The sequence below is a fragment of the Sordaria macrospora genome, chromosome 6 (assembly GCF_033870435.1).
Source record: "Sordaria macrospora chromosome 6, complete sequence".
NCBI lineage: Eukaryota > Fungi > Ascomycota > Sordariomycetes > Sordariales > Sordariaceae > Sordaria > Sordaria macrospora.
This window is the reverse complement of record NC_089376.1, coordinates 1,615,486-1,630,037: the sequence shown is the minus strand read 5'-3', so window position 1 is coordinate 1,630,037 and position 14,552 is coordinate 1,615,486. Positions and strand designations below refer to the sequence as shown.

Below are 14,552 nucleotides of genomic sequence, written 5' to 3'. Positions count from 1 at the left end.
CATGCTCATCATCGTATTCGACAATGTCCACCATCCCGGCTCTCGAAACAAGCGCGCCTAGGCCGATCGACAAATTGATAGGTCGCGCCATGGGTGAGTCGGAGAATTGAAGACTCAGAAGGAGTGGGATGTTGTGCGAATCTTCCACCAGCCTCTCTTTTTGTTTTGTCGTTGCACGCGGCGGTTGCTATTTTGATTGCCGTGTTTCGACGAGAACCTTAACGACGGGAGCTAGCGATGGTGGACTTGTCAAGGTTAGCGGGACTCAGTAGGCGCTCGTGCAACCAATAGGAGGGCCAGCCACAGGGGTTGAACTGCAGAGTGGAATTTTTGACATGGGTTAGGCTGGGGTTAAGGGTTGCACGCAATATCCACAGCGGTCACTAACAGCTGCTAACCGTCCAGCGCCTACATCAGCCAATCGATCTTCTACAAATCTCTTTTTCCGCGACGTCTTCTCTTTTCCTTCACCTTTCAGTGTTCTAAACCACATAACATGCCACAACGTCGAGAACCATGCCACGGCATCCACCGCTTTCTGCGATTCCCCATCCATTGGCTCTCGAAGGAGCAGAGTCGCGACCACAGATTCAACAAGCGGAATGAAGCGGATCACGACCTCTATGCGCCGCCATGGTCGACTCGTCGCCGGCCGCACGACATGCACGGACCACCACTACCACCACTACCACCACCACCATCCAGTCACTCACTCCGATTTGGCGCTGCAATGGAACATGACCATCCGCAAGGAAGAGGAGCATAAGCATGAGAGAAAAAAGCTCGAATTTCAATTTGATATGTACAAGATCGTTCATCCCCTGGCCGGCTCAGCTATATCATCACCTTCTGCACCCGACTCTTCAATCTCAAAATCGTTGCTCAGCAGACCGCCTCGGAAACCAACAAGTGTTGAAAGTCCAAAGGTCAATGAAGGGAAGTAAGTAAGTAAGAAAGGGGAGGAGTTCATCATTGCCAACAATCAACACCAACGGTCATATATACACTCCCCTTTGGCCACATTGATCTACTTATCCAACTCGCGAAAACATCAAAGGACAGTCGACTATGTACCGGTTCAAAAGGAAATCAAGGGAAAAAAGAAAGACACTGTACAATCCTCCACAGCAACCACGTAGGGCGCTCTCAGTTCTCTCATCATCACCATCTCGTCGATATGTACAAACCCCTTCATCAGTCGTCAATCACCGGCTACCTACACCTACCACTCCATCTTCACCTCTCTGGCCTTGACACCGCTCCTCAGACCCGAATCGTCCTTGGGGAACGGCGCGTTATCAGGGAAGTACGCCCTCCAAGCGTTGCAGTTGTTGTTGAACGCCTGCTTATCCGCATTGCTGATGCCGTTCTTGAGATCCTGCGCCCGCTCGAGGAACTGGTTCGACAGGCCGCCCGACACGTGCCAGGCAATATGGCAGTGCATCAGCCACGCGCCCGGGTTGTCGGTGCGGAAAGCGATGAGCAGCCAGCCCTTGGCGGGAAGCATGGCGACGTCGCGCCGGGTCGGGTTGTTGCCCTTCAAGCGGGGGATATCCACGGCCGGGTCGAACACATAGCGGGTCTGGCTGATGGCGGCCACGTCGGGCGACCGGCCGAGGATGAGGAAGTCGTGGCCGTGCAGATGGATGGGATGCGGCAGGCTGAAAGGGCCGTCGGGGTCGTTCTCGATGAGCCAGTACTTCCACTGGTTGACGCCGTCAACCTTGACGATGTTGTCCGACTCCGAGTAGTTGGTGAGGCCCGTCATCACGTACTCCAAAACGGGCTTGTTCCAGTCGACGTTAATGGCCGTTCCGTTAACGCGCCAGACGAAGCCGTCGAGCGTGATGGGGATCGTGTTGCCCGTGTTGAGCGCGATGCTGTTGGTGTTCAGGCTGCGCTGCAAGACGGGCTTCAGGTCGACGAGGTCTAGGCACTGATGGTCGGGCGGCGCAACGCCCTTGTTGGTCGGCAGGCCGTTCGGTGCACCCTGGTACTTGAAGATGGCGGCCGGAGCCGGGTTGTTGGAGAGACCGCACAGGCCACTGCCGCCGAAAGTCACGTTGAACCAGTAGTTCCCGATGGCCTGGTTGGCATCGATGATGACATCGTAGCGCTGGCCCACGCCCAGCAACAAGCTGTCGACCTTGTACGGCTGCACGGGAACCAAGTCCGCCGCGATGATGGTCATGGAGTGGTTCACCAGCGACAGCTGGAAGTGGTTCTCCACCGAGGTGTTGATGAGGCGCAGACGATGCTTCTTGCCCTTGGTGAGCGAAACCGTGGCATACTGGCCAGCCCCGGTAGTCGGGTGCTTGGCGAACCCATTGAAGAGCACGTTGTCGCTAGGGGGAGGGCCGGCACGCTGTGTAAGCAGCATGATGCGGTCGGCCGTCTCGTAGTAATAGTCCATGAGCGAGAAAGGGCCAAGGTCGACGTCGTAGTTGGCCGAGGCCGGTCCGTTGATGACGATGGACCCGACGATGCCGTTGCCGTACTGCGCCGAGAAATGCGAGTGGTACCACGAGGTTCCGTACTGGGTAGCCCGGAAGCGATACACCTTGCTGCCGCCGTTGGGCGGGATCGGGCACTCGGTCACGCCGTTAACGCCGTCATGGATATTGGTGTTGCGCTGGTGCATGCCGTGCCAGTGGATCGAGGTGCCGTTGGACTTGAGCCTGTTGATGACGGTGATCTCGAGATAGTCGCCCCAGTTGGCCTGAAGGGTGGGGCCGATGATCTTGTTGTTGACCATCATGACCTTGTCCTTCTTGACACCATCAGGACCAATCCAGTTGTCGGTCTCGGTGAGCGTGAGCGTGTACTAGGGCGAGTGTCAGTCCTTTCGTTCTTTACACCGGTCATTTGGAGCCATTATTTTACTTACCCGTCTGGTATTGCCGGTAGTAGGAGTTCCGAGTTCAAAGTCGGTGTTGATGTTGAATCCTAAAGACCAACACTGCCGGTTGGTTGGGGAGTTGCAGTTACCGCCGAAACCACCGCCGAAACCTGGGGCCACAAAGTCCTGTCTCTTATCAACGGGAGTGAGAAGATCTCTATCGTTGCCAAGTGCCGGCGCACCAAGGACGAGCGAAGGGGCAAGAAGGCCCGCAACGAGGGCGGCAATGCCAAAGAACTTCATGGTGACGATGAAGATCCCCAGAGTGGAAAGTAAGGAAAGAAGTAAACGTGGGCTTAAGTGTTTGTGGGACAGGTGGGAGGGGGAATGATGAGGAAATATATATCCAAGAAAGAAAGAAAGGTATGTGCAAGTTTGTTGACCACACCTCCGAGGCTGGACTCTTGAAATGATGGATGACCTGATATGAAGATGAAGAACGAATCGAAAGACACGAAAAAGGGAAGAGATCACCAATCACTTTATACATGTTGGACAGCAACATGCTACTGGGTAGACTTGCTGGAGGTCCCCTTCGTATCGGAGAGGCTGAGCTGGGCTGGCTTGGCTGGCCATGTCTGGGAAACTTCTTTTTCCGAACTGGGATCTGATATTGGATGCAAGACTGGAAGATGTGGATGGTTCCTTGCAGCAGCTTTTTTTGCTGTGCACGCTGTGCTTTGCTGAGCTTGGTGCTGTGCTCAGGCAACCGCCTGGCATACGCCTCTCGGCTACTTCGCCGTTTTTCTCATCTCACTCACTTCTTGGGATGTTGGGAGCTGGGGGAGCTGGGGTACTGTGGCTTTCGCTTGGTGATTCACACACACCTTCCAACAACAACACTTGCCGAGGCCACTGTGAGGCCACAAGGGCCACAAGACTCACGAGGATATCTCGTCCCCGTCCTCGTCCCTGTTCCTGGATTGTGGATGGCATCACATAAGCGGCACAGCTCGGATGTGAGACCATTCACGCCTTTGTTGGCTTGGTATTGAAGAGACTACTGACTGACCTGACCTGACCTGACTGACACTTGACAGACACTGTACGGTGGAAACATCACGGCAGTTTGAAAACAGGGTGAACTGGCTGCAACTGCTGACATATCGATGGCGAAACTTCCGACTTCAAGATATCCCATCCCGTCTTTCTCACCATGATGTGATGGTGGAGGAGGGAAGCGTGAGAAAACTGACTGGGGATCTAAGGGTGTGCAAGAACGACGCTATACACACTGACGGCGGCTCACTTGCAGAGGGATATTGTCTAACATTGGCCATTATGGACGGCAAAGAGGTGATAACGATGATGATGTTGACGGCATGTCAATGTCGACGAGAGTAAGAAAGGTACAGGTGAAGGGAAGCGAGAAAAGCAGGCCGTCTGTCGTCCGTCCGCGTACATCATTTACGAGCTTGAAGGTCAGGTAGGTATGTCGTGTTGTTTTGACAGTGTCGTCGTGAGATTTGAGGACGAGAGAAGTTCCGGGAAAACAGCACTTACCTAACCTCACGGTGTTACCGATCAGAACGAACAGACAGACAGCCCCACCAACGAGCTGTAAAAAAAATCCCGGCCATCAATCCAAAAGGAGATATGCTGCATCTGAAGTGGAATACAGGTACAGGTACCCTCACTCACTCATTCACTTGGACACAGTTCCCAGCGCTACTGGGCATCGAGCCTCTGCCTGGAGGTAGGTACGGACCTATGGTACCTACCTTAGGTACCGTGGAGAAAAGCGGAGGAGGCGGCTCAGTTTCACGGCGGAGTGGTGGGTGAAAATGTTCCTGTTCCCGTTCGGCTCGCTTCGCTTCACCCGGTCTCAGTCGCGCACGCATGAAGGGTGGGTGGGCTGAGACCTCGTTTTTTCGTAACTGGACGTCAGGCCTCGAACTAGGTAGGTAAGGTAGTCGAAGAATAGGTACAGCTGTAGGTAAGCTTGAGAAGAAGGTAGGTAGGTAGGTAGTTAGGTAGGTACGTGAGGTGTGGCGCCACAGCCGACTTCTTACTTTCAATAGTGTATGTCGTGTGTGTAGTGGAAGAGCGGACTGCAGCGAGCGTGGTGCCGCGGAAACGGGAATGAGGCCAGTCAAAAGTGAGTGTAAGTACTATCGTATCTGTGTGTATGTGTGGGGGAGGAGGAAAAGTAAGGTATTGACTGACTGACTGTGAGTGGCAGACAGGTTGACAGACTGCTGTTGTTGGCAGCCCTCGGTGATAGGTACTATCGCTTCAAGCCGAAGGAGGATTTATCATGAAGAAGTGTCTGTGTGTGTGTAAGAGACGAACAGACAGATCACGCTGCACGAGAAGTATTGGCTTGGCCTAGCCTGGCCTGATCGGGATAGCATCACGTTCGGGAGATGACTCCTCTTCCACTTGGACAGCAGTGCGTTGACTATTGTTTGGTTGGGGTTAGGAAGGGAAGAAGGGAAAGAAAACAGTACAGCTGGTAAGGTTACCAATTCCGACAAAGGAGACAAGACCACTAACGATGAGGATGTAGGACAGGACCCAGGGATTCGGTGAGGCGTACGTGTAAGCATGGCGTTGGAATACATCTTGTTGGGTCGTCTTGACAGACAGACTGACAGTGTCTATCTGCAGAGATAGATGGACCTGGTAAAGTGAGGTACCGGTATGCTGATGTCTCGATGCGTCGTACACTTGCCTAATGGCGTAGACCGTGCTAAGCGCTTTGCTCTGTTAGGGAAACTCCATTCTGCGCCTTGGGGTCACTGATGATTATGGTTCTACCAAAGAAGGCACTGGAAAAGCGGCGTGGACAATGTCAGAGGTAAAAACGGGAAGGGAAGGGGCTTTCATGTCTCTGTGCCCCTCTCCGTCCTTGGCAGGGGAAATGCTTTTTCGTTCTTTCCTATTGACGATGTACGTAGAAAACTCATCAATCTGTTGTACAAACCTTTCCCTCTAAAGAGAGAAAAGAGCCCAAAAAGGTAAGCAGCATAAAGCTGCGCCATACAGCCTCAACCAGTTGCCTTTACCCATCAACAACAGCAACTTCGTTCCATGACGGGCAGAAGGACGGGAGAATCGGATTGGCAGGTTGGCGCGGCATTGGCATTGACATTTGACAGCTGACAGTCCTTTTTTCAAGGGTGAATTAGGCTTCGAAAAAAAGAAACAGCCAAGCTCGGAATAATCCTTTCTTTGTCAGACACGACCTACTGATTTCTTCTCGGGATGGAATCTTTTTCGTTACCTGATTTGTAGGCTCCCTATTCGTGGGAGACTGCGGACAGGGGGGGGAAAGTGACAGGGGGTCAGAAGGGGGGGGGGGGAAAGGAGCTGACAGCATCACAGCAGCGAAAACCGGTTGGTTCCGAACCGGTGTCGGTCCGGTCGCATTTGCTGACTGTTCTTTCTTTGCTGGTGGTCTCTGCCTACTGTTTGTCAGAACAGTGTGTACTGCCACCCAGTTGACCGGTCGGATATATCTTGCGTGTAAGACACGAAGCACGGTAAGGCGGAGGCGGGGAGATGATGGGTTGCACTCCATGTTTGGACGGATTTACTGCGGTCGGAGGCTCAGACCAGATCAGATCAGTCAACACTGACTGAACGGCATGGCTGGCTAACACCGAGAAGACTCGGACCTCAGACAATGCCATTGTTTTCTACTGAAAGGTGAGTCTTCCTGTGCTGACATTCCACGTGCAGTTGGTCATTCTACAGAACAACGAGATCCGTGTTTTACGCTGACTTGCTAGGTCGGACCAAACACTCAAAACATCCTCGCTCGGGGTCCCCTAGACCTTGTTCACGACAAGGATCGTAGCTGGACAGCCCTTCCATTTAACGTGCAGTGCACTATCTGCAAGGAGATGGAAGACAAATGGCGGCTGCAGCTACTATTGAACCCTTGGCTTGTTTTGGTTCAGGTCCCTTTGGGCCGAGTGAGGCGCCGATAGTGCCAAGCCGAATGCACTGTAGGAATTCTTCTTCCAATCGATGGAAGCTGTCGTCGAGACGCGCGTATCTAGTAACCGCACAGACTGTTGAGTGGCACACTGGCAGTATCCAAGCCAGTGAACAAGTTGGATTCTGCCCTACCGGTATTGCTCAGGTATGTCCTTTTTTACGTTTCCCGTCCTTGTATTGCTTTTAATATGGATTCTCCCGCTTGTGCCTGACGCCCAAATGCTCGCTAATGCGTTGTTGGGATGGTGATGTATTGGTTCGGTTGCGGCTGGGAGGGACTTGGCGTGGAGGTCAGTGTTGGATACCGTCTTCTTTCACTTATGTAGGGAACTGTATGCATATGCTGCAAACCCGAACCCGACCGAGACCGGAGTTTGTTGGTAGATGTCGGTTTACCTATTTCACTTACCTGTGGTCCATCAGGTCAAGCGCAGTGCCGGTTTGCACCTGTTGGTTGCACTGTTCTCATCACAGTGAGATGTACCTTTTTCAAGACCTCGCATCCATCAAGCTGATAATATCAGAACACATCCTCGACGCCCGCGGATCCCGTCAGGATACCACCTCCCCAGTCATTAGTTTGGGCTTCAAGCTTCCCGACACCGTTAGCCTGACATCGCAACATGCATCCCATCCAGCATCTCAATCACGACGATCTTTCCTTCAAGGGGAGCAGCCAAAAGCCCTATGAGCTTTGAAGCGCCGAGTTATGGAGGGGAAAAGAGGCCGAGAAAGCCAAGCTGAGTTAACCTTTCGTGCCCTTGCCTGCCATACGCGCCACATGGGTATCCCCGAAGGGAAATTTGACCGGCGACCTCAGGCTGTTGTTCTGAACGGCGGCCGGAGTGCAGTCCGCAAGGGCGCGGGACTGGACCCTGCGGATTGGCAGAGAATCCAATCTTATTCAGCAGCCAAGAGATATCTGCCAACCATGCAGCACCCTCAACATGTACTGCACTGCACCTGTACTGCAGTAAGTGCAGCTCTTGACAGGAGCTGTAAGCTGCGGGCACGAAAGCTGTTGGATCGCTTCTCCAAGGTCTGCAGATACGATTCTCATTTCTTAAAAAACCGGTCACCGGTGTGTTCCTCTCTGCCTCGTCGACGGACCCGTCAGCTCAGGTAAAGCTCCTCCGGATATCATGTGGCGTGCAGAGCATTTCCGAACTCAGCCCGTCGGTCGACAACCGTCAGACTCGAAGAGTGGAGGAGGCTCTTGACGGGGCGAGCTACGCCCAGCATCGTGCACCACTGCGTCCAGTGGGGTGTCAAAGTGGTCACATCGGTGGCTTGAGTCGTCTTGATTCAGGTATGTACCTCGACTGCAAAGTGTACACATCCAGCCAGATGTGTGTATTCCTCATTTGCTGGGATGCGCGGATGACAGCTAATGATCTTCGTTGTGGCTCGACTGGGGGTGGTTAGGTACCTTCCGGCCGGGGATACCAGCGAACAAGCGAACAACGGGTCAGCGCTTTATCGTGAACCGCATGGGAACAAGGGCATTGTGGCTTCTCTATCTCGCCTTGTGTCACGTATTTGTGCTACATGTTGTTGCTAATGTGGAAATGGAAGGATCACGCCCTCGATAAAGTAGCAGACTGGAATCGGAATTCAACACCTGGTGACAACCTTTCAACGATATCATCATATCTTCAGCATGTTGTAGGGCTCTGGGTTCCCTTGATGCGACTGCATCAAGACCCAAAGGCCTGGGCTACAACGTGGCACTTGTTTTAGTGAGTTCCATCGCTCCAACCGTTCAGCATTAATGATGGTTCTACGGCTGCAGTGATCTTCCTGCTAGCACCGCAGTTGCATTATAATTTTATAACCTTCCACTGACTTTTAACTCCTAAAAGACTCACAAAGATTTTGAAGCTGGCGGCAAGATGGTCAACCCAAACCGTCTTCGTCCACAACGAAGCTGAACACCATCCATCGTCCATTCACAATTCCGTCAACCTCCAATGAACCTAACCAAGAATAAACGCCAAGTCAACACCGAGGGTCAGGTAAGGTAGCATTTTACATAAGCTTTGCTAGCTCCCACCTGACAGCTCCTCGATTCGTCCTTTCGGTCCCGAGCCCTGTCCCACCATCCAGCTATCTATTTATAACGGAGATCTATTGGACTGAGGCTGGTGTACGTCTTGCCTTTCACTTTCGAGCTCACTCGAGGAGGAAAAGCCCTGCCTACCCGCCCAGTGTTCCACCCAATGAAGAGGCATATCGTCCCTCACAGTTGGTGACACAGTGTGTTTACGGCTGCCCACTTGTTGACTTGGCGATGCAGTGACTGCAGTTGAAGTGTCTGAACTTATCAGTCTGTGCTTTGGATCATCATGATCCATCCAGCCTTTTGTTTACCTTGGATTTGGGATTGGACTGACTACCTCCGAATGAGCTTCAAGGACCGAACCGGCGAACCCCACATCCCTTCGTACCTCCCTGAGTCTCTGGATTCGACCGTCATTGTGCAGTGGCAGGCAGATTGCTGACCCCAGAACTCATGTCAGATACTAGCGTTGTCGATTAGGCCTTCGGCCTTGGCTTTTTGGTCTCTTAGTTCCATGGTGAGGTTATGAGTACGACCTGGCGTGAGAATTATTCCCTCCCGCGGATTTTCAAGGGACGTCGAGAGCGCACCGGACCCGACAGAAGTGTCGGGCTCTTCCGACCATTAAACCCTATCTCCAGACAAACTGTTTTCAGGGTGATAGATCGTTAAGAAGAAAAGAGAACTCTGCCCGGGGCCCCGCCGTCGTCTCCACGTTCAGTTGCGTTGCCGCGCAAAACCCACATCCAGGTGCCGGAATGTTAACCGGCTTCCCTTTCGCCACACGGGGCACAAGTGCCCATTTGAAACGGAACTTCCTCGGGATAAAGCAGCAACTCGAATACCTCACCTTTCAGCTGTAAGTTTACCCTTTTCCAACTTTCCTTACCTAACGTTTTCCTCTCTCATATCCTTCAAATCTCGCTTCCCTTTAGCGTTAGGTTAGACTGTCGGGTTCTTTCTCTTTCCGTTCGCGTGTCGTCGTCGTATCCTGTCGTCGCACTATCAAACTCTCCGAGTCTCCCGGCCGGTGAGTCCGTCCATCGGTGGGTAGCAATGGCCTTAGCTACAGGTACCGCTGGTTGCAATGCGTAGAATATTGCAACTGTAGCATCTCTCGGCAGACCCCGTAGACAGGGGGTTTTAAGCGAGGAGTTAGCTACCCTCTCTTCACTAAGCCTCAGTGCCTAGCAGCGGTCTTTCAGGGTTTTGTTCATGTGCATGTGACGAAGTGAAGTTGCAACCACCACCAACTCACCAACTCACCGAGAATTAGGTACATTCCGAGACCGCTCGGACCGCCCGGACCCGAGACGGGAGATGCACAGGAAGCATATTCCGGACTCGCTTAAGGAATTGGCAATGTTACCCTTCGTATAGATGGTGCGATACACCATCATCATGTAAGCTGTAGGTAATGAGCTGGGTTGGTGCGCAAAAATGACCATCTGATACTATCTTATTTCTGTTTTACTTGCCTACAGACATTACAGTCAACTGGCAGCAGGCATTTCTTTATTCTTCAGCCGGTTACTTCCCTCGGTTTGTGGGGCGCATCGGGCAGCAAACTTGCTGTCTTGACAGTCTTGGTCAGGTCAGCACTCAGCAGTCATCGAAACCCGGGAAGGACCTCTCCCACATCCCGACCTGTGCCTGTTGTCATCTCTCACTGCAGAAGACATGTGAATGAAGATTATGGGGTACTACATTGGGTAGACTACCCCACGCTTCCACTTGTCTGATCTCGCACAAACCTCGGGTGCTGTAACTCCAGCCTAAGAAGACTTGTTCCATATCGTTGGTTCCGTTGGGAAAAAGTCCTGGTTCTGTTTGCTGAGGTGAGCCCATGGATCCAGGAACAGCCAGGTCAATGATGTTGAAGGGAAAAGAACATTGCGCCATGTTGTAAGACTCCAATCACTCCATGTCTATGGCGGCTCTCGGTTTGGACCTTGAATTTGAGTCAACCCCTAGCATGCCGTTGCTTTTCGGCTTTCGGCCCGGATTATCAGCCCCGAATCGATATTCTTGTCTTGTGGCTTTGAGGCTTGAGGCCTTGAGGAGTTTGTTCAGAACTCTGGAGTTTGGTTGAGGCGTTGGTGATATCGTTGTTGGCGTTCTCAAACTATAGGAGCCAGGCCAGGCAGGCGTTATTGAAACAACATAGGGCTCCCTCAACAAGATATGGTCCCAAAAGGGCACATTTCCAGGCAATATTCCACTATTTAGGTTGGGTCATGTTAAGACTTACATACCTTGGTCTGTGCAGTGCCGCAGACTACGTCCACATGGAAGTATAGAACTAATCGAACCGCAATTCAGTGATGCAACGCAGCGCCTCAACGTCGAATCCCTCCAGGTTAGTTCAGTCAGCAGTGTACCAAAGTCTTGACAGGCATGGCCCTGGGAGGGTTGTCAGATCTTGGGTGCCTCCCTATTGGGTCGCGACCCCCTTGTCGGTCCCCAAAATGTCTTGAATGTACGAGCTGTGCCGGAGACGTACTTCCCAAGCGCTACGTTGCTTCGTACAAGCTTCAACCCACAAGCAAGGTCACGGGTAGACAATGCCTTACCGTACCAAATTCCTTCATCTCGGCATCTCGGTGTGTCCGTTGAACCATGACATAGTAAGGTAGGTATGTATGACTTACATTGCGTTGCCAAGACTAGGTGTAGACATTAGTCCCAACAAAATTGCCCAAAGCACGATCCCGTGAAGGCTTTCAACGACTTTCTGAAGGCCAGGATAGCCTGAGTGGGTGCCTTCCACGCCGTTCTATATCGCCAACACCAGAAAGACGTAAGCATGACTTGCTTGAGACCATTTCCAGAAGCCTTCGGCGTTTCAAAGACGAAAACGCCCGGTGTAGCCGCTGTCACAAGTCCAATATTTGCTACACAGCCACCTGTTCGTTCCTGGAAATATCCCGAAAGCTAGACCTTACCTAATGTTTGAAAAAGGGACAGCAGGGAAGGCGGCTTTTGCGGCTGACCTTGATGGTCTGGAGACTATTGTCTGCTGCCAAGCGGCTCAACTCAACTCAAGGGGTATGGCACGGAGAACATCACGCAATGCATGGCACTGTGCCTGAGTAGAAACACTTCCAATATCAGCGTCGAATTTGCCTCACCATTCAGTTGCTGGATTCGGGGTTGTACCATTCATCTTCGTGGCCATTAGTTACAAAAGGACAAGTGTCCGATCCCTTACGGGGAGGCCCCTTAGTCTAGATTCTTTCCCCATCGCCGGGTAACGAATTTCTTGGTCAACATGGCGGAATAGCCAGTCTGTTCCCGACCTGTTTAGGATCATTTGGAAAGAAGATAGCGATCTGTTCTCTCTTCAGCTCTCAAAAATAGTTATTACGATGCAAATATCATTTCGATCCGAGCATTTGGTTACCACGTCCTGTCGTATAACCACATTCAACATCCGTCTCACATGCTATTCCGTCATTGCCAGTTTTCCACCACTCGTCCGTCAGACAGAACCGAGTCCTGGGTTCCACGACTCAATCGTAAGTTCCGAGAATGTGCCACCTGGTAAGCCTGTTCTTCCCTCTAGGCTCTGGGGTCTTGCCATGGGGAAGCATCTGTCGTTCGCCCAACAATTCATATCCGCACCTTGTGACCTGCCAACCAAGAGTGTAACTGTCGTCTGACTCTATTGATTGGAGGTTATCCTGGGCCAAAGGGCAAGTACACGGTCTTCGCACCTTCTGGTCAGTGAGATCCTGACGCAGGTACCTCCCAGTCCTTACCTCCGAATCGTTACACGACTTTAAGTCCATCAGCTCCTTCCACTTCCCATCTCTATGTAGACTGTACTCCCACATACACCCGCATCCACATCCACACGCCCTTTCCATACAGGTAGGATGTACTTGACCGATAAACGGAAGGCAAAAAGTGTCATGAACATTGGAGGCAACCACGCATCATCCATCCACATGAGCCTTCCCGACGCCCACCCGCCCGTTTGAGGGGAGCGCCAGCTCCCACAACGGGACCTATCATGTGCACACTGCACCCGAATGGTTGACACCATCAGCCACATGGAAAGAGTTGAAGTTCTAAACTTGCTTCATTGAATTCCGATTCCCCAGAAATATTCCGAGTCCCAAAATCCAAAGACCACCACTCGTGGGTCATGCCACCGCACGCCAGGTCAAGCCACTTGGGGCTGGCTACCTCGCTTGTTCTCGCAACAATCCACACCGATAATAATGACAACAAATACAACTCTGATGACAACCCATCGTTGCTGAAGAAACAATAAAAGTCAATAGTCTAGTCTAGGCGTTCAACATATTGGGATAAGAAACCGACTGAAGCTGTATCCTGATCCGCCTGCACCGGCTCCAGGACGCATGACGCGGTAGTTTTCGCGGAATAGACCTGTTGAAGTGAGGTTAGTGAAACTTCATTCTGTTCACCCTGGACGATGGACGGTATCCGCGGACATCGAACCGTTCGGCCTTCCCGGCGATAAGGCACCCCCGAAGATGAAAGATGTGTCATCTGGTCCAGGTGGTAGGTATGTAGTATTTGATGTGGTCAGCAGTCAGGGCCGTCCGTATCCGGACTTAATTATCTTTTCCTCCTTCTTTAACTCTAGTTCCCTTTGCAAGTCGTCGACGGCACGGCTGCTGGTAATCGACTGAAATCTTCCAATGTTTTCCATTTCCGAAAGAATCGCCCCACTTAATCGGACAAGCGGTGAATCCGCCCCTCCTCTCCCCCGGGCCGGCCGCACACGGGGGGGAGGGGGCGAGGCTCGGAAGTACCAAGTAGGAAACACCACCGGAAAAAGCTTCTGAAGAAGGAACAAAGGAGTAAACTTGGATAGTCATCACGGGTTGTGTTGTCATTAATATTGATGCCAAGTTCGCTTAGGTATCTCTAGGTACTCACTTACACTACCGTATAAACTGGGTATAATCAACATCAAACCACATGTTAGGGCCAAGACGGAGCATGCCTGCTACCAACACGGTGTGATACCGGAAGCGCGATCGTCAACGAGCAGTAAAAAGATGAACTAAGCGAGACACACCGATGTTACACATCCGGTACGCTATGGCCGCGTGTCTGACCACTGTCCAGGTCCTCCGGATGCCCGTAGCTATTCAAGTTCGTCACCTAGTATGGAGATGCCTCCCAGGATTAGTAAGGAACGCCGAACAAACGGAAGCCGCCGCGGCCATTTCATAATATGCACATGGCTGTATACTGGTTCAGAAGCAACCTTGAAATTGCTCGCCAGGTTGCCCAAAGAAAGCAGGCACATTCAGCCCCGGGCCCGACCGGGCTCCACTTCCCGTCCTCCGGATGCTTGCCCCACAAAACCGGGAAGGCCCGATGTGGATACTGATGGCCGCGGTCCACCCAGGACCCTGGACGAGGCCTTGCACGAAAAAATAAAAAATTCTTCCCCACCACCCACCACGTTCATAACCCACCCACACAACTCCAAATCTTCATCAATCAAAAGGCAAGATGGCCGAGCGGTCTAAGGCGCCACGTTAAGGTTACCAAAACCCTTAATCTCCTCTCCAGAGTTCCGTGGTCCGAAAGGGCGTGGGTTCGAATCCCACTCTTGTCATCATCATCATCATCCGAGTTCAGGTTGGTGGTTTTTCTTTTTTT

General features: G+C 52.1%; 1 protein-coding gene and 1 non-coding gene across 2 annotated transcripts; one reads left to right on the top strand and one right to left on the bottom strand.

The window, feature by feature from the left end:
* Window positions 1-757: 757 nt before the first annotated feature.
* Window positions 758-3,323, bottom strand: SMAC4_06098 (uncharacterized protein). The gene is made up of 2 exons (XM_024655794.2): window positions 2,888-3,323; window positions 758-2,824 (listed from the first exon to the last, which is right to left on the bottom strand). Exons 1-2 carry the CDS (start codon window positions 3,140-3,142, stop codon window positions 1,223-1,225), a joined length of 1,857 nt encoding a protein of 618 aa, XP_024511624.1. The 5' UTR covers window positions 3,143-3,323; the 3' UTR covers window positions 758-1,222.
* Window positions 3,324-14,396: 11,073 nt separating this feature from the next.
* Window positions 14,397-14,508, top strand: SMAC4_13957. The gene is made up of 2 exons: window positions 14,397-14,434; window positions 14,467-14,508. It is a non-coding gene; the product is annotated as a tRNA-Leu (tRNA).
* The last annotated feature ends 44 nt before the right edge of the window (window positions 14,509-14,552 follow it).